This window comes from Ochlerotatus camptorhynchus, unplaced genomic scaffold (genome assembly GCF_037179485.1).
Source record: "Ochlerotatus camptorhynchus isolate MF236.1 unplaced genomic scaffold, CSIRO-AGI_Acam_v1.1 ptg000064l, whole genome shotgun sequence".
NCBI classification, from domain to species: Eukaryota; Metazoa; Arthropoda; class Insecta; order Diptera; family Culicidae; genus Ochlerotatus; species Ochlerotatus camptorhynchus.
Window position 1 is genome coordinate 2,405,639 of NW_027040554.1, and position 20,782 is coordinate 2,426,420.

General features: G+C 39.1%; 1 protein-coding gene across 3 annotated transcripts in view; it reads right to left on the reverse strand.

Moving 5' to 3' along the window:
- The window catches only part of spir (spire), a 463,061-nt gene extending 445,173 nt beyond the window's left edge, over nt 1-17,888 (reverse strand). For all 3 annotated transcript variants that reach the window (XM_065216592.1, XM_065216591.1, XM_065216590.1), the window contains exon 1: nt 16,060-17,888. In XM_065216592.1, coding sequence (XP_065072664.1) covers nt 16,060-16,474 — 415 coding nt within the window. In that variant the 5' untranslated portion in view covers nt 16,475-17,888. The remainder of the gene's footprint in view (nt 1-16,059) is intronic.
- Nucleotides 17,889-20,782: the final 2,894 nt, after the last annotated feature.

Consider the following 20,782-nt stretch of genomic DNA (forward strand, 5'->3'; position numbering starts at 1 on the left):
TCAATGTTAAATTCATTTCCTCAGTTTCGGAAATCCAACCAATGACTCATTTGTCCTCATCTGATGTCGAAAGCATTAAAACGTAGCCCTTACCTATCTCCTTGATTTGTATTTGACATAATGTCATGTTTTGGTCTACATCAAATTAACCACGCAAAAAATCAGCAAAATGCCTTTTATAGAAAAATTATGTGTTTCACTCAGCAATTGAATATTCAATATTGATATATAATACTTCTTTCACAATTCAATTATTGTGGTTTGTTGCGTGATTTTGGAAATCCGTATCACAAAATTGCCCACCGATTCCTGCCTGCGATTTGCATCGAGTGACGGAGATTGTGAGTAACCTGAAGGATGTCTCGCTGAATACGCCCAAGACTGGACGGGCGGTAGCTGGTGGCCGTGAACGGTTCCTGGGGAAAGCACTAGATGCGAACCTCCTCCCAGATCACCATGGCAATACAGGAAGTATCACAACAAAGGTAATTGCTATTAGATATTTTGAAAACAGTTACAGATAGTGGACATGAAGAACCAGTGGAGGTGCCGGGCAAAGGTGTTTATCCTAGACAAATGGTAAGTTACAAATTCTCTGTTGCCGTTGTCGTAGGCGCCGTCGTAGTCGCTGTCGTAATCGCCGTCGTAGTCGTAGGCAGTACCGTTAGTATATTTAAAATTAAACATCAACCGCTGAAAATATGAATTATCGCGTATTTCTGTAGTTCATTACACAGCAAAAAAATAATTTTGATACCACATCAAAGTGGATGCACTATAATCATGTCGAAAATTTCATGTAATTTTTATGACCACATAAATAAACAAATGCGGTAAAAGCAGCGTAATGTCAGTTCATGCATTGTATTAATGATAATTTTGTCCTTTTTAGCAAGTAATATTACACCATATTTTCGACATGATTGTAGTGCATCTACTTTGACGTGATATCAAAATTATTGTTTTGCTGTGTACATTCCAAGTGAAATTCGAGAACGTAATTTCATTTGAATAGCTTGTCTTAAGCAATCGTCACGTCGGTCATAGCTTGTTATGATTGTCTGAACCATGCGTAAAGAGAAAATCAAAACATTGAACGTCGCGTGAAAGTGGATCTTAATGAAGGCCTAAGTACTCTTTCGTAGCTTTTAGTTTTAGGATTTCAAAGATCGTCGGTTGCAGTGGCTTGCTTACTGAGGAGAAAAACGCGGTCCCAGATCCTTTCATATTAAAAATATTAAAATATCACTTGTTTATCGTGTATTTTGTAAAACTTTACGTTGTCGTCGGTGCCGGGTTTGAATAGTTATAAAAACTCGAGTAACGCTATAATGTGAGATGTGAGGCTCGGTGGCCTTAGAGCAATTATATTTGCTTACTGAGCAGAACATCTTGAGTCTAATCTCAAGCCCATCCACATTCAAGATTCGTCAATGATTAAAAAGGAGCTCGTCTGCCTAGTGGCAAACGTTTTTGCTTACTGAGCAGAAGACCATGGGTTCAATCCCAAGCTCCTTCGCGTTATACGATCGTTAGGACATCAATTCAGCATATCGTTTACCAAAACGAACCCTGCTGCAAACCCAACCCCCTTACCCAACATCCCTGTGATTCCTCGTGGAAGTACAGAGGACTCCTCGGCTTCCACCAAAGCGAGTGTCACGTCAACACATTCCTACCTATTCCTTTCTTTACCTGCGTTCAGGCGCGGCTGGCGTTGGTATTGCCTAATTCGAGATCACCAGTTTTTACACATTGAGGATGATTGCTAGTCCCAAGCATCGTCTATTGGTTCTCTGTGTAATTACAGCTGGTCTGGCAATAACAGAGTAGCAACCGTGGGCGGTCAATCATGCTCATGCTCATGCTCAATTCAATTATTGTGGTTTGTTGATTGGAAGAAAGTTATCATCAGTAGGCGATTGGCAGGCTAACCCGATGATATGGATTGGAGGCGGATTGTTTATAAGTTTGATCGAAAATCCGATGGACTATTATGAACAGTTGATGCTGAGCTAGAACTAGAAGCTGCAACCATATTTTAAATTCAAACCATCGTTCATTTGATGAGTTTGTTTCTATTTATTTATTCATCTGTTTCGATACCATTTCATTTATTAATTTTTTTGTTGATCTATTTATTTATTTATTTACTTATTTATTATTCTCCTCATCTGATTTCTGTTGTCTAAATGAAGATAGATAAAAAAAAAACCTTTTTGACAAATATTTGAGCAAATAGGCGTAAAAACCCCATATCTTTTCGAAATACAAGGAACAATATGAAAATGGAAAAAAATCACAACAATTATTATAAAAACACTGAATAATAATTATAATATGGTCTTCAGCATAAAAATATATCTCGCCCAATGACATGGAGTTGTCCTTGGATCAGTCAAATCGAGGCCCAGTGACTGGAAGTGTCGGAATATCATAAAGCAAATTACGAAGAAGCCAAACGTAGACTACGTACAATAAATTGGCAGAATATAATAAGTATTAGAGGAAATGCGGACACTGAAGTTCGCAGATTTCATTCAATTAGTCCGAACCTGATTTCAAGAACCATACCAATAAAAAGAAGAAGGCGAACACAAAACAACAAGCTGGCAGTGTGGTTCAAATCACAACTAAAAAATTGAAGATCAAAAAGTATAAAGCAAACAAATTATACTAAAAGTAAAGCACTTTTATAACACTATAGTATCGTAACATATGAAACCAACTCAACACAGCCATTAACTCTGCACATGAAGAATATAATCGTAAAGTCGAAAATGAAATAAAATCATGTCCTTAGAACTTTTTCAAATAAGTTTTGAATTCGAAATAGAAAAGTAATTATTTTTCTTCACGAATGCATTTTGACGGAAATGTAGGTGAAAATTCTTCTGATCTCTTTGAAGTCTCTTTGGAAGTATATACCCCCGCGACCACGACTTCTTTGCATTCATTCACGAAGTTTTTAACAACATATCTGTCAATCAGCTATGTCGGCATGAAGTCCTCAATGTACTAAAAAATGTGGGCACATCTGACCTGACGGAATTGCTCCTTGGGCTTGGAATGAACCGCACTGTTTCGAAAACGATGGAACTAGACAACCGAGCCCCTTGTATAACATTCCATTACATAACCAACTACGATTGTTGATGTCCGATGGCATAAAACTTTTCAAATGAAATGATGTCCCGCATATGTCATATTTTACCGAGAAAACATTTTTTTTCGTAGTTTCAACCGAATTATACCTCGCTAAGGATTGTCTACGTACCGTCGGCGCCGGTCACAAAATGAACATGAGCATGAGCTTTGAGGACCATATAGTTCAGTAGCACGATTGATCAGATCTAAATTCGGTCAAAGAATCCTGTAAACGGGGCTTGGGATTAGCAATCCATTTTCAATGTGCAAAATCTAGTAAATCATTACTTTTCAGGTCAATAACGGCACCGGTCACGTCCCTACAGCCGTCGAGGAGGGAAAGGACTGTTAATTCGACACCCGTTGCACCTACAGATCGTGTTTACCTGTGTATCTTCACGGTTGTCACGAGATAAACGGTTTTGTAAGTGGGCAGGGTGAATTAGATCTGGATTCATATTGAAAAGTGATGCGATCTTGTAAAGCATGACTTAAGCAAACGACGCAACTCTATCAACTCAGTAATGTAAAGTAGTTTGAGTTCTAACCCACGGTCTTCTGCTCAGTAAGCAAAAACGGTCACTCTAAGGCTACCGGGCTCCTGACTTCACAATAAGCTACGACTGACTATCTTTCAAGTTAAGAATTATATCACAAACGGTTTCTACAATAGAGGCCCGGGATTGATCAACTCAGTAATGCAAAGAGGCATGGGTGCTAGGACATGATCTTCTGCACAGTAAGCAAACACGGTTGCACATCACGGTTGCACGGTTGCATGAGTAAAAAGCTGTTAAAAAAAATGATGCCTCCAGGAGCAGCCAACAATGTCTTACAAACCGGATCAAGCATACGTCAGATGATAGTGTTCTTATGACTTATTCCGTACCGTTACGCCTCAGCACTATATGTTACGATTTTCTACAATAACGGCCTTGGATACATATTAATATCTTTTCCCAGCAAGACTCAAATATGTGCTTGAACCTGTCTCGACCAAAAGTCATATTCTACTGAAAATAGCACTTTTGAATTTCACATCTATCCGACAGATAGACGCACTAATACATTAATGATCGGTCTAATTCATGTAAGCTAGTAATGCAATGTACAAATTTAATTTCTTTCAAGAACGTGTAACGCTACTAACACTAGCCATAATCTAGCTTGGAACAGGAAACACACAACAACCAGAGACGAAAGAAGAAAATGGATTACCCATTTTCTCCATAAGATTAACCCTACAATCCTCTTTACATCACACCTGGGAAGCATAGGTAACCCTACAGTAGTGTATAGGTAAACTAAACGAACATGGGAAGTATACTCTACTCGCCCTAATACCCACTGACAGTGATGTTACCTTCAACCGTCGAGGGCGTCGTCTCTTGGCGCATCAAGATTAAAGACCCAAGAGTGACGACTGTGACCCAACTGAAAACTGAACCTAGAAGGATATTAAAGTCCGTCCCTTGCGCTCGAAACCACTTCGCTTCGGTACACACCACACCGCTGAAAATCCGAAGAGAAGCACCAAAAGCAACACACAGCCTAAATCGTTTACTTCCTTTCTCTCACCCACTTAACATTTCCCTCCCGACCGACGTATGTACGTTGAATGTGGAGTTACGTCTGCAGTAGCAGCACTTCCAACACCATCGCCACCTTATGCTCTGAAACGCGAGCGAAACATCGATCGTAGAGCTCTCCACAGTCATCATCATTCGCTCGCCGTCATTTCATCTGCCGAATCTTCATCAAATTGTCGGTTTGGTTCGACCGAACTGATTTTCGATGACTATTTGTTTTTATCTCTCTCGTTGAGGCTGTCTCTATAATATTACTGGACCTTGAAGATGACCTAACAGAGAACGAAAAGGGTCCCAATTCAACTGGGTCCGTACCCCGTACTGATGGTGCATTTATGTAGTTAATCACTTCCTTCAATTACAGGTCTAACGCAGCCTGACTGACAGACTGTCTGGCCTGACGGTTGAAGGTGCTTGCTCATCTTCATCTCTCCAGTAGCGCTGTAGTAGATTTTTCGACTCATTCGTTAAAATTTCAACATCTTTTTATCTCGTTGCTTTCTTTTCGACTCTCTTTTGAAGGTGCTTTGTGTTGCGCGGGAGGTGATGATTAAAAGTTATGACGGGGCCCAAGGGTACTACTTTTCCTGAAGCATCTTCGTGTAGTTATAATGATACTCTTTCTAGATCTTGGCACCCCTTGATAGACAGTAGTGATTTCGTTGAAGAGTAATTAACAGTTGCCACTGTTTGATTGGTAGTAAAATGTACCTACTCGAGTACTTTCTGTGAAAACAAACGGCTAGAATGCAGAAACGAGGCCAACAAAAGACAACAAACAAAATAATTGGACCTCAGTTAAGAAGCGCCCACATTTCTCCATCAAAAGTTGGATATTCTTCGGTGGAAACAAACCAAACAATAGCATCTCTCTACAACTCATCGTTGACACCCTAATGCAACACTTCCGTTTTCAGTGTCAAATCTTTGGCTACAAATCTCCCTCAAAATACCCACATTAGGAGGTAGATTCGAACCAGCGGCGACTACCCGAACCCGGCTGCACCGACAATCATAAACAAATGAAGACATAAATCGCTTGCTGCCTCCGCCATTTCCTCGGTTAATGTTTCTCGTGAGGAACCTATCTACGTGCGGCGTGGTACCATTTTTCGGAAACAAACTCAGACTTTCGGAACTTGGATTATAACATCCAATCAAGCCTCACCACCGGCCGCTGCCGCGCATAATCACATCCAACCTGTGAGCCTGACCGGATCGAAACAAACCGAAACAAGACCAACCAATAAGCCTGGTGCAGCATGAATCTACAAAACGTTCACACACACACACACACACACACACCTAAGCGCATTGAAAATTTTCAAGTGAAAAGTGTGTAATTTTAAATTTCTGGGGCTACTTGAACAACCAAATGGGTGTACCTATTATTGTTGTTTCGAGCACGCCTTCTTTTGAGTAACATTTTGCAGTAGGAAGTGCTACCGTCTCTCTACCTTTGTTGCCGGTTGTAAGTGATGGTCCGCACCGCTATGCTACTTGCAGTCACTTTACTTCTGAGAGCAGCATCATTTTCTGATCGTGATTCCGGTCGGGTGTCGGATTATGTCACTCTCTAGATAACGACCTACAATTGGTCCACTGTCCGGAGGCGGAGGCGGTGATGGAGGTGCATAATAAGCCAACTGCAGCACCAACAACAACAACAACAACTTTGAAGCGAGGGAAAACACTGCAGCAAGCGCAAAGAGGCTGTTTCCGAGCATTGATTTCAAGGGAAATTATGGCATCATCGATCGGTGGTTTCATTCGAATTCAGGTTGAAGTGATTTGTTTTCAGCCGAATGGGGCACACGTAATGCATCCGAGTGTGATAGAAATTAGTGCATGGGTGTGATTGAAGTTTTGCTCGCTAAAATGGATGCGATCGAGTAGATTGGTAATCCAGAGGCACTGTTCAGATGGTTTTAAGGGTATTTAAACCTTATTTAAGCTCATTTTGGCTTCTAGCACTCCGAACTCGATGCCTCCGGTAAAATGTGTAACGGACATGTTGGCAATGTTTGAAAAATCATTGCTCAGCAATTTATCGATAGATTTCAAATCTATTTATATCGAATAAAGTTTGTAGTTTCAACAACAGATTTGAAATTTGTCAATAAATGGCTGAGCTATGATTGCCATTTTCAACACTTTCAAGGTCATTTTGGCGTTTTTCTCAAACAATTTCTATGTTTCAATGCCATTTAGACGTTTTACAGGAATTTCAACTTCCTAAGACTATGTTCGCATTCTCTGGCGATTTCGGCATTGGTTGATTTTAATTAAATTAAACTAAGTTAAACCTTTACTTGAGCAAATTTTCCATCAATTTTGACAAAAAAAACGCGAAGTTTAAAAACAGTTAGATCCTTAGATTCAAGAGAAAATTTTCATGAGATTTTTTTTATATCTACATTTAACTCTCTACAACTCGATATTCTATAACTCGAAGGATTAAGTACGCCCTTTATTTTATTATGCACCGTACTCTCCACAACTCGATATTTTTCAGGGGACCTATGAGTGTTCCATGAGCTTCATCTGACCCTCGACGATGTACGGTCCTGGATCAGAACAATATTCTATTTCAGCATCCTAGAGGAGGAGTTTTCTTAAATGTGTGTGTGCAGTATATGATTTATAGCGAGTTTCTGGATTATTTGGGTTCTGTCACCACTGTGGAGATAACGGGCATCTGCAAATATCTACCGAGTCAGACGTGCCTTCTGTCGCTGCTGCATTCACTATTGTGGTTTGTTGATTGGAAGAAAGTTATCATCGGCAGGCGATTGGCAGGCTGACCCGATGATATGGATCGGAGGCGGATTGTGTATAAGTTTGATCGAAGATCCAATGGAATATTATGAACAGTTGATGCTGAGCTTGCAGCTACTAGAACCTTTATTTTAAATTCAAACCATCGTTCATTTGATGTGTTCGTTCTATTTAGTAATTCAGCTGTTTCGGTACCATTTTATTTATTTATTTATTTAATTATTTATTTATTTATTTATTTTTTTATTTATTTAAAAACAGAACACTGTGTGTGTGTCATCCTCTATCCCTCACCCAGCCGGGGGCGTTGTTCAAGTAGAACTGCGAATAATTTGATCAAATCTCATGCTCCGTAATGGTGCCCTTTATGTTGTGAAGACTAGTACTTTAAAAACGGTAACTTTTGAGGCAAGACAGGGTGTCCTCAACAAGTTAAGGGAACAGGATGTACTAGATGTCCACAACAGGTACAGCAAAACATCACATAGACGCCCTTATTCACACTAACTACTCAGGGGGTAGAAGGTCAAGAAGAGCCACCGCCGCCAAATAAAGCTTGAACCGGGTACCTGGGACTCCCACAATAAACCCACGGCAAGGACACAAAAACAAAACACTTAATAATAATAATATGATCTTCAGCATAAAAATGCATCTCGCCTTATGACATGGCGTTGTCCTTGGATCAGTCAAATCGAGACCGTCATCGCAGAGTTGATCGGGAACAAAACATGGAAACAGGTAGCAGAATTCATCTGATGTACATAAAATGGACAGCTACTCACCGTCTTTCAACAATTTGCTGATTGAAAGCAGTTGCATGTTGAAGTTGAACTAAGCATAGAATTCATTGAAACGTGCAGACATGAACCGTAATCCGTAATTAGCTGCTCGGGATCCAAGATGCAGGAAACTTCTCGATCTTAAAACTCATTCAGGTGCATAGATTTCGAAATCAGCCAAAATCCCGGGAAAGTCGATTTCCCTTATCAGCACAGTTGCTGCAAAAACTGCCTGGTTAATGTTCCGCTTACATCCAACAGTTTCAACACCCAGGAGATTGCAACGATCTTTGTAGGCTGAAAGGTTCGGAGGAACGCACGGAAGAGCGTAAAAAACGAATTTCCACTGAACAGCCACGATCCTCGCTGTCCAAACTGTTTCTTATTGACACCATACTACTACACCAAATTCCAAGATCGATCGCACTAGAGAACAGTATAGAGCTGTCAGGAAAGTACGATCCCGATCTTAAAAATTAATCCGAGTTGCCTGTTAGCTTTGGCTACGATATCCGTGCAATGTAGCATAAATGCGAAGACATCATATCAAGAAGACTGGCAACTTTGCCAGAATCCAAGCGACAGATACAATAGCGCTTCGCTTGAGTGAAGGTGGAAGCAAAACATAAAAAAAAAATGAGCAAATACACAAACCTTTCTTCTGAGGATGTAATCTTTGCTATCAAAATCGTTCGAAGCATTTACCATTGATACAGAAGACGCAATTGTGCCTGTCTCATAGTGTTTGTATGAGAAAATGGAAGAGTGGCCAGTCTTCTTGATTTGTTGTCTTCGATAAATGTCAAAGCAGACTCAAGTGTAATTCCTAGATCACAAACTTTGTCCACTCGCTGCAGACGTTGGTTATCGATCGTATAATTGGCAAATCAAAGCTGGCACTCGTGGAGAATAGAAGAACTATGAGAGTGATGATCGTTTCAAAATTGTACACGGTGAGGTATACGAGTGCAATCTTAAAATGCTTTTATTTTGCAAATGGAACATTTTATTTAAATCTGGTTAATACTACGTTAGTAGAAAACTTAAGGACTACTCAATAGACATATAATATAGAGAAAATAATATCTTTTCAGATTTTTAGGTGTATACATAGATTTTAGCTTTTCTACAACTGTAGCAGCAACCAGATTTAAATAAAATGTTCCATTTGCAAAATAAGAGCATTTTAAGATTGCACTCGTATACCTCCCCGTGTAAAATTTTGAAACCATCATCACTCTCATAGTTCTTCTATTCACCACGAGTGCCAACTTTGATTTACCAATTGAATGCAATAAGTTTTAGCTTGCGGTCGATATTGATGATATTGCATTTTTAACACTCAATGTGAGAAAATTCCTAGAGCACCATTCCGGAGTGATTTTTGATTTGGGCGTAATTGCTTTTGTAAACAAACACTTCAATCCCCGATTTCTCGCAAATAAAAGTTCAGCCTAACACGATCAGGTAAAGGAATGATATCTCTATCATTTGGTATACTTTATTCGTGAGATTGAGCTATCATTCACGAGAAATCGGTGATTGACGTATTTGTTTACTAAAACAATTACGCCCAAATCTCGAAGTTCTCCGGCATTCTTCTAAACTATCGATCAGCTGCTGAAACTGCAAGCAATCAGTGAATCATCGCACAACCACGTACAGTTTGACATCGTCTACATAGAACGACCGGCAGCCAGTTGGAAGTATGAAACCGATTTCGTTAATGGATATCGAGAATAACAGCGGTCCCCAAATTGATGCCTTGAGGAACGCCAGAGTTGTTTGAAAAATATTTCGATTGACCAGAGCCGATTTTCACACAAAGCTCTCGATTGGTAAGATACGATTCAAACCAACGTGTGAGTCCTTGAGAGACACCGAGCTTCTCGAGTTTGGCAAGTAGAATGACATGATCAACCCGGTCGAAAGCAGCCTTGAGATCCGTGTATACGACGTCCACCTGTCCATCTTCCATAGGCATAGGTAAATGAAAGGAGTAAGGTTTGCTAAGATCGAACGTTTGGGGTGGAAACCATGTTGGTCAGGAGAAATTTAGTTTCTACAGCTGGAAAATAAAGCGTCGTAATCATTATCTCGCATACTTTCGAGCAGGCACAAAGTGATGTAATTTTTCGTTAATTCTCCACATTTCAATTGTCTTCTTTCTTAAAAATCAGGAACATGAACGAAGATTTCCAACGACAAGAAAACTCTGTTTAGCATCTTTTGAGTATGCACAGTGGAATGCCGTCAGGCCCAACAGCATTCGAGAATTTCAGCTTCTGGATTGCAGAGTCGACGAATTCCAATGTGACCGTGAAAATATCAAAGCTGCACGCGTCTCTGGAAGTATCTTTGATCCCTTCAGCAACTTGGCTTAACGATACCGTTGAGTCGTTGAAATGCTCTGCCAGGAGGTTACATTTTTTTAAATTTTCGTTGTTTATTAATTTATTTGATAAGGCTAAATCGAATTAACTTTGCAGAGCCGATGATTTTAGTTCACTATACAATGCATCTTAAAGCTATAGTCAAAAGGTATAACACAATAAATACTTCATCATCCGCTATCCAATATGCCTCCTCCATTAGAACGGAAGCCGCTTCCAGTGGTTTCATTGTATAGCAGTATCGCCAACGGGGGGCAGAGTGATTCCATTGCAGCACGTTGTCAGCACTCACACACTCATCACAAAACGGTTGCTTTCCAAAGTCGACAACGCATCGACCGAAAGAACTGCTGAAGAATAACAATGAGGAACACAACACAATGGTTGCTGCCGAGTAAACAGACGAATGCGTGGCCTGCTTCTGTCGACAGCCGAGTGAACACTGATATTTTTTTAAATAAGTGTTGGCTTTTTTATCGCTTAGACGAATCTCAACCGGTAGCTCATCCTCTTTCCTTTTTGTCTTCCCAACCCGTCCAGAATAGCTTAGGGCTACGCCGAAGATTGGACTACATTCGTCTTGAGTACTTCTTCTATAGAAAACGGTTGTACATTCGCTAGTCATTACTTGGTAACGAAAATAATCGCTAGGTGTATGGATTACGGGACTAGCTACATTTTCAAAGAGCCTTCGATTGACATTATAATTGAATATTTTGGGGAAGGGGGAATACAGGGTATCAGGTAAATTGCAGGGTTGCCAGTGAATTTTCATTGCGGAAATCCCGGTTTTTTCCGGTTCAAATCTTAAAATTTTCCCGGTTGTTAATATTCAACAAATAACGAAATTGAACAATTTTTTTAAAAACGTGACCAACTGGAAATATTCGGAAGTTATTTGTGGGTAAATTATCTTCAGAAGCAGAACCACAGAAAGTATTTTAAGGCTAAAAGTATAATTCAACTCTAAGTGTCACCTTATTTATTCAAAACAAATTATTATTCTTTTGAGATACGTTGTCAAATCGATTTGTATAACTTTTTTAAGCTCGATGCTGTTTAAGCTCGATCTCATGTTTTCAAAGCCCCATAATTTACTGAGTACCAGAGTTGTGACCCACAAGACAAAGTTGTAAAGAATGAGAGATTGAATTAAAAAATATTTTAGAAAAAAATAATTTGATACAAATGAGATTTAGGTAAAAATTGTTGAACATCTCGGACATTGAAAATGTGTCTTCACTCCGTGTTAATATTAATCTTTTAAAAAATAGCGATTTAAGGAAATTCACAAGATTCGGGAACCTTGACATATGTGTAGAGTCTTAGGCTAGAACTTTTTTTTTCAAAATTTGCAACTAATAACAATCTTCGTGATCGTGATGATTAGACAAACAATTAAAATGTGAGATTTTGAAGAAAAAAAAACAGATTTCACAGATTTGAAAAAAAAAATCCTTATCATGGGCTCTAGAAAAATAATTGTCATGGCTCTGAGACTTGGAAGAATTTTAAGAGCTATAACAATTTACAGAACATTCTATACAATCCGGAAGACGAACCCTCGAATTAAAAGTAGAATTTAAAGGGAATTGAAGTGTTGACTTTTAAGAAATATTGACGAGAATTCCTATATAATTTTGAAATGAAAAGTCCTGACCGGAATTCCAACATCATTCTAAATTGTAGGCATAATAAAATGTTAGATTAATTTTTAAATTAATCTAACAATTTATTATGCCTACAATTTAGAATGATGTTGGAATTCCGGTCAGGACTTTTCATTCCAAAATTATATACATTATTTAATTTATAACTTCCTTTCTGCTCCACAGTATTCCCTTTAGGGAGCAGAAAGGAAGTTATAAATTAAATACTTATGACATTTTAGAAAATTTCAAAAAATAATCCAAAGTGATTATGCGAAGAAATGTTTGGAGATCGTGAGTAAAATTACAGATGAATTTTAAGGAGAATTAAAAGAAAATTGTGATGACCATTCAACAAGAAACATAATTTTAAGAGTGTTCTGGGGATAATTTCAAATGAACAGTGCCGATGATTCATAAGCGAAGTTCAATAGAGTTGATTCCAAAAAAGGGCTGTGAATTCGAAAGAAATTCTTTAAAATGCTAAAAGGGCTTTCTGAAGAAAATTTAAAATGATTTGCGCTAAGAGTCTTAACTAGAGTTAAAAGTAAATTTGGAGAAGAATTTCAAATGAATATAATTCTCAGAATAGGTTCAAAGCAATTCTAAGAGGAAGGGATTTCACAGAAATAACAAAGATAATTCAAAGGTATTTACGAAGAAAATTTTCTGGATAGTATATGAAGAATTCTATGATAGTTCACAACAGAATTTCAAGTTTATTCTGAAATTCATGTAACGGAAATTGTGAATAAAATTGCAAGTTTTTTTTTAATTTTGAATTGAAAACAAAAAATTAAAACCCCGAAAATGATAAGTTCTGTTTTGGTTTTTACAAACATGTTTTCCAAAGCCCACCATCCTCAATATTTTCTTTTAATGCCCATCCACTTTACTTCTGAAATTGTAATAGGTCGAAAAATTAATTGTTAATATTGTTGATTGATTGAATCATACAAAAAATAAGACGAGAAACGGATGGAAATTATGCAGCAAATAAAGCAAATCGTTCTCGATAATTTCACCAAAAATTACGTTTCCTAATTCAAGAAAAGCTTGTTTGAATTCGTAGCCCACCCCAACCAAGAAATAATTCCTGGAAAAATTACACTGTATAGACTTATCAATAAGTTAAGGGACATTTTCCAGCGAAAACTGTTGAAAACTTTTTGGAGAGATTGGAAAAACTTCAAAAGAATAGCAAAAAATTAAAATTCCGAAGATAGTTGTAGGAAACTTCCAGAGGAAGCTGATAGATAAGGAGGGAGATAAAAATTCATGAAAAGCCAGGATAAATGTACATGGAAAGTCGAAAGAAACTTTCAGAGAAAGTTTATAGAAGCTTGCAGAGGAAGACACATTCATGGCAAGTCAGCAGAACGTCTTGAAACCTCAGAAGAAGCTTCCTGCAAAAATCGTCAGTCAGAAGAAACTTTCAGAGCAAGTCTGGTTCTAGGAAAATCCGGAATAAACTTCAAAGAAAAGTTGCAGGAATCTTCCGATGTAAATCGGAAGCCTCCAGAAGAAGCCGTAAAAAGCATCCTAATAAAACTGGACCAAGCCTCCGTAAAAAGCTGATGCTGGGAAAATTCCAAAAAATTCTTGAACTTAAAAAAAACTTCCCGGGGATGTCTAAATAATCTTTCAAAGAAAATCAGAAAAAAATACTTCTAGAGGTAGTTAAAAAAACTCCTGAATAGCTGGATAAATCTTGTTGAACGAATTAAAAAAAGAAAACTTCCATAGAAGTCGGAAGAAACCTCTGGGGGAATTAAAAATCATCTTCTGGGATAAATCAAAACATTAAAATAAAAGGGGAAAATTTATGTAATACATATCCATATGACCTATGGAGCTGTTTATAAACCACGCAGCCACTTTAGGGGTTGGCGAGTGTCTACGGTCCATACTAATTCCAAAATTTTATATGAATTATTTTCTACGCAGAGGGAGGGAGGGAGTGGTTCAGAAGAATCCCAAGAACAGGAATCCCCAAAATGATTTCAGTGAATTTCGAACAACTTGTTGAGCCACTTTGCATAAGACTTCTATCTTTTCTCGATCCTGAGTTACTACTAGAAGAGATTTATTTTTACTCTGATGCAACCTGATTCGATTGCCAACTAAACTGTTTACTGAACAGATCTCAACCATTTGCAAAAGACAAGAAACCTCTATCTGGTCGCGATCCTGGCTTATCACTAGAAGAACTCCTAGTGATGCAATTCTCAACAGAAATATTCCCTACTGAACGGGTCACGTCCATTTGAACAACTTTGATGAAGACAGAAATCTTTTACCTAGTCTTGACCCACAGTCCTCACTAGAAGCACTATATTTGAACTTTGGCACCACCTAGAGAGAAAATTTCCAGCTAAACTGTTCACTACTGAGCGGATCCCATCCATTTGAACAACTTTGCTGAAGACATGAAACTTCTATTAGGTCTCGATCCTGAGCTATAACTAGAAGAATTGCATTTGTACTCTAGCGTCACTTATCCACCTGGATACACCATAGTCACGTGGAATGGGCCTACCCACTTTTTAAGCAAATATTAAATCTCAAAATATTATTCAGTTGGTCAGATATAACACTTCCAAAATTCGGCTCATTTTGACGCAACAAATCTAAACCCCTCTAAGCACATGACAACTCAACACTTTCAATCCAAACAAAACCAGTAAATTCTCTCACATTTTAAAGTTTTGTAATCTGTAATCAAGTTGAACAAAGAATAGATCAAATAAGTACAAATTAGCTAAATGTACTTTTTCGTAGCTGGACAAAATTATAAAGTCTCCTTTATTTTTTTTTTCTGATTGGACAACGGGTATTTATTTTGCCAGCGTAAACACTCTTAGCTAGTTTCAGTAAAAATTTCATCAATTTTCACCCACACGTTAAAAAAATTAGAAACTAATCAATGTCTCTCACTTTTTTCGAGTATTAACGTTTATTTTTTATTCTTGTTCAGAACTCGCTTAAGAATCTTCTCTGAGAATTTCAAGTAATTTGGTATCGTGGTTTTTAAGTTGCAGCTGTTTATGTATGTGGCATTAATTTAATGTTCATCCTTTATTCATATAGTCACTATGAACGTTAAGTCAATATTGAATACGATAGTTTAAGTTTTTAGTTTTAAGTTAATATGAAGTGTTATACTGACACACAAGAATAAAAAAAACTGTTTGAAGTACTGTATGCAGCAGGCAAAAGAAGGGTAAACACACTTAGTTATATTATACCCAATAAAGTTGGTAAACTATTGTGAAAGTAGTAGCAGCACCTAGATTAATAATTGTTTTGAATTTGTAATTAGCAAAGAGCTGAAAAAAAAATCACGATGCAACAAAAACGTCCTCCAACAATCCTACGTAAATATTAACATTCCTGTCTGGAAAATACTCCCACTAATTGTTAAGATAAGCCTCAAAACCCTTACTTAGTCAATGGAAATAATTTCAATCACTGCCGTATGACGTACCCATTGTCTTAACCATGCAATCACGGCTGTAATATGTTTATCGGTAGTAATAAAACCGTTCACTCCTCCAATTTGTAGAATCGATTCAAATCGCTATGTACAGCTGTTGTAAAATTAATTGATCCATATCTGAGTATCAGAGGTTATTCATCCGAAACAAGCTTAACATTCTCTGTTTTAAACCTTTACCTAAACCTAACAAAAAAAAAATACATCCAAAAAACCCCTACTAACCTTGATCGCTAACCGTAACGAAGCAACTTCCATCCTTGTGCACGTTCAGATGTCTCGTTTTGGCCGGCAGCCGCAAATCCCGCAACCGGCAGCCAGTCTCCTGTAGCCAAGCTTTGAACATGCGTGTACTCTGATAGATGAGGGCCCACGCCTGATCCTCGGATATCGGTGCGTTGAACGTTTTCAGTATATCCTCCAACGAGACGGAAACCGTATTTTGGTCACGGCAATTTGCCAGTGGACCGGTATCTTCATACCGAACTACAAGCAGGTTACCGCCGCTTTTGCTCAGCGGATTCTGATCCACCGCTTTGATGGTGGGCGGTGGCGGTCGTAGTTTGCTGCTTGCCATAACCAGATCCTTCGGCAGAGGAGGACACACCGGAATATGGCGTTTCGATGATTCTTCGGCCATGACTATGCGGGGATCGGTTAGTAATCTCGAGCTTCCCAGGAAGGATTTTGGGCCAACCGTAAAAGCGTTATTGCTAAAGCTCTTCTCTTCGGATTAAGCTGTACACAAAAATATGCACTTTGTTGGGTGATATGCCACTCATGATGTATCTCAACAGCAACACCACATGTATGTATTGCGCAAAGATTCCTTAACGACACACTATGAATCACACAGCACTACAGATAAATAATCTCTTCTCTGCTACACACAGCATTAAATCGCCAGCTCCGTATCAAAAATAAACACTACACAATCTTCCTTATCACACGACGAAAGCAAGTTTCACAGCTCAGCTATATTATTATTATACACGATGCGTTGATACGATGACGATTCCAAGATCAGGTACTGACACTGATTTGTCACATTGTTTTCAACCAAGCAATCCAGTTTCCATCACCGTTTGACACTTGGCCCGCTATCTACTAAGCCTATGGCTACTATGCTCCCGAAATCACTCTCAACATCTCTCATTCACGTGGTGCACTCTGTAGAAGCTTTCATTCCCTTTCGCTCTAGCTTCCAAGAAAATCGATTCTCCGAGCCAATACAACCGAACATTCCTCCGTTATATTGCTTCCTTATCCACCAACCAACACGCACCCTTCGAGGATAGCACCTGTCAAATTTGCACAATATTATTTAGAAGGTCAGCGTAACAATATTCACATTGCTGCCAAAAAATTTCGCTTCGGAATAACTCTCACGCACACTTTCGACCTGTTCCGGTCGGCGATATAAACAAATAAATTGTTGGGAACAAACAATGATATCCGAGATAAAAAAAAAAAGAATTCAATACCATTAAAATTGTAACACACTTTTCTCTCGTCGTCGTCGTGTCTCACGGCGGCGGCGGCGTCTTGTCATACCGAAATCTGCACTCTCATATCGAGAAATAATTTTCCAAACAACTCGTACAACTCTTGAACAGCTGCAATTCGTGAATCACTGCTTTCAAATACTTCTTCGTTTGACCCATCAGCTTCAGAAAGCAGCAATGATAACGCAACATCCCAAAACTTCGAAAACAACGTGTGTGCCTGGCCCGGTTTCTTCTATCCGCCACTTACTGCTATATGGGCCTTTCTTTCACGGATTGATGCGAAAATTTTGTTTATTTTCCTCACATTTCGATTTGCAACACTGATCGGAAATTTGTCAAGAAAGAAAACACCATCAAAGATTTCCCAGACATGAGTTATCCATTTACACTTCCCCCGCGCGCACCCACAAAAACCGGAACGCGGAAAAACACTTGCAGATTTTCACAAAAACATTCGCGCGACACGCATCAAAATCATCTCCAAAATCGAACGAACGAAACGACGTTCTTCTCGCAAAAAAAATACAAACTCGACTATGAGCGCACCACACGAACGCTAACCGAACACTGAATGGCCAAGGCTGCGGGTAAGCTTTTCGGAGCCCCCCATCAACATCAACACACCAACAACAGAGTCGATCGATGCGAGAGAAAGAGACTAAACTTTTGATGCGAGAAAATTCGTGAGAGCAAACCGTGAGAATTCGAGCAGTTTTGTTTTGGTGCGATCTCACTTCCACCCACTGACCGGGTGGTTTCGCACGGTCCCGTTCGCTCTGCTGATCGCCGATCGACCGAAAACGTGAGTGGAGCATGTGGGTTGTCGAGCCGCGGCTCAAAGCTCCCGTACCGAAAGGAACCTTACAAATTACATTATTTCTGTATTGACTCGAGCAGTCGGTGACAGTGCTGCACAGTTGCCTACATTTCAATCGTTTCGATTGGGGTTTTAAGCTTCAATCGACTTGCTATGGGAAGGACTAGAAAGGGACCACCCCATATGGAGACGGAAGGTCGGAGGTAATTTATGTACAATGCTCAAAGTGCATGTGCCTGATGGATTTTATTTCGGGGTAATTGTGGTCGGTGGCTTCCCGATTTAGTTAGTCCTCTGTTTTTTTTAAACCTTTTCTGATCTTTTACAGAACCCACGCTCCTTTTCAGTGATTTTATTGCACCAAAGTATCTCCAAAAACGCGCCCTCTCATCAATCAAAAGAGGTCTCGTAAGAAGCCCAATTCAATTATTATGTTCCGTACCATTCTAAAAGTTCTGGGCCTATCCAAATACGAGCCTTCTTATCGGTAAAAAGGAAAATGAATCATTAAACAATGACGATGTCCTTAAATCTCCTTAAAATAGATCGGGTTGCACCTTAAATGATTGATCAAAATACGTTAAAAATCTTAATATGTTCAGTAAATATTTTAAGTACGCTCCCTAAAATAGAGAAAACTGTAAATTAAGCATTTGAAAATGCTCCTTAGTATGCACCGCTTTGCACCATTTTGAAGTGTAATTGTACCATATATCATCGGAAAAGCTGCTGTAGAAAGGTTAATAAGTACCATGAAATCAGCTGAAATGTTCAGTAAATCATTGTGTGCATTTGTGCATTTTTACTGAACATTTCAGCTGATTTCATGGTACTTATTAACCTTTCTACAGCAGCTTTTCCGATGATATATGGTACAATTACACTTCAAAATGATGCAAAGCGGTGCATAATAAGGAGCATTTTCAAATGCTTAATGTACAGTTTTCCCTATTTTAGGGAGCGTACTTTAAATATTTACTGAGCATTTTAAAATTTTTAACGTATTTTGATCAATCATTTAAGGAGCAACCCGATCTATTTTAAGGAGATTTTTTTTACTTATTAAGGATAATTTCATCTGTTTTATTGAGAAAAAGTAGGGCTGCCCTTCTTATCAATCAAAATAGGTGGCCTCAGTGACAAAAAAAATTGATGATACTATTATTTGAACCCTGCTCCGAACCTTTTCTTGATTCCAATCTCAGTTCCTCGGAGGCTCTCAAAATAAGGGGTTATAACCGACAACAAGAAGAGCTCACAGGGCCAGGTATTACGAAAAGGTGATCTATTTCGGGGAACAATTAAGTTCTACATTGACTTATTGGGTAACCCAGAGTACACATAATGATGTTCTAATGATAACTCAAGACCGTGACCACTTATATTGTTTCTATCTTAATTAAACTTGTTCGACTGGGCAAGACCGACCGGTAATATCGAAAATCGTTTCATGTTATGATACCACAGAACTTATAGATCATCCTTGGTCATCACTATAAAGGGTGATACGGTCAAAATTTGGTCAATATCAACTTGACGTATTTCTTTCAATTTTGCATTTAAAAAACCTGAACACCCCTCATTTTGAAGGTGTGTGTGTGTAGAATGTTGCTCCTATTTTGATTTTGGAATTCACTCTTCAGTTGTCAAAATGCCGTCCAAGCAAGAAGAGCAGCGTATCAAAATTTTGCTCGCGCATCGCGAAAATCCGAGCTACTCGCACGCAAAGTTGGCAAAATTGCTAAAAGTTGCCAAATCAACCGTTACAAATGTAATTAAAGTGTTTGGGGAACGTTTGTCGACAGCCAGGAAGTCTGGATCGGGGGGAAATCGAAAACCGGAAGCCGCTGAGACGACAAAGAGAGTTGCCGGTAGTTTCAAGCGAAACCCTAACCTCTCTCTCCGAGATGCCGCAAATAAGCTGGGTGTATCGTCTACAACCGTGCATCGAGCCAAAAAACGAGCCGGACTATCGACTTACAAGAAGGTAGTGACTCCAAATCGCGATGATAAACAAAATACGACGGCCAAAGCGCGATCCCGGAGGCTGTACACAACGATGCTGACGAAGTTTGACTGCGTGGTAATGGACGACGAAACCTACGTCAAAGCCGACTACAAGCAGCTTCCGGGACAGGAGTTTTATACGGCAAAAGGAAGGGGAAAGGTAGCAGATGTTTTCAAGCACATGAAACTGTCAAAGTTCGCAAAGAAATATCTGGTTTGGCAAGCCATCTGTACCTGTGGCTTGAAAAGCAGCATTTTCATAGCTTCCGGGACTGTCAACCAAGAAATTTACGTGAAAGAGTGTTTGAATAAACGTCTGCTGCCTTTCCTGAAGAAACACGGTTGTTCCGTACTGTTTTGGCCGGATTTGGCATCTTGCCATTACGGTAAAAAGGCCATGGAGTGGTACGCCGCCAACAACGTGCAGGTGGTTCCCAAGGACAAGAACCCTCCCAACACGCCAGAGCTCCGCCCAATTGAGAAATACTGGGCTATTGTCAAGCGGAACCTAAAGAAGACCAAAAAAACTGCTAAGGGCGAGCAGCAGTTCAAGGCAAACTGGCTTTCTGCGGCGAAGAAGGTGGACACGGTGGCTGTACAAAATCTGATGGCAGGG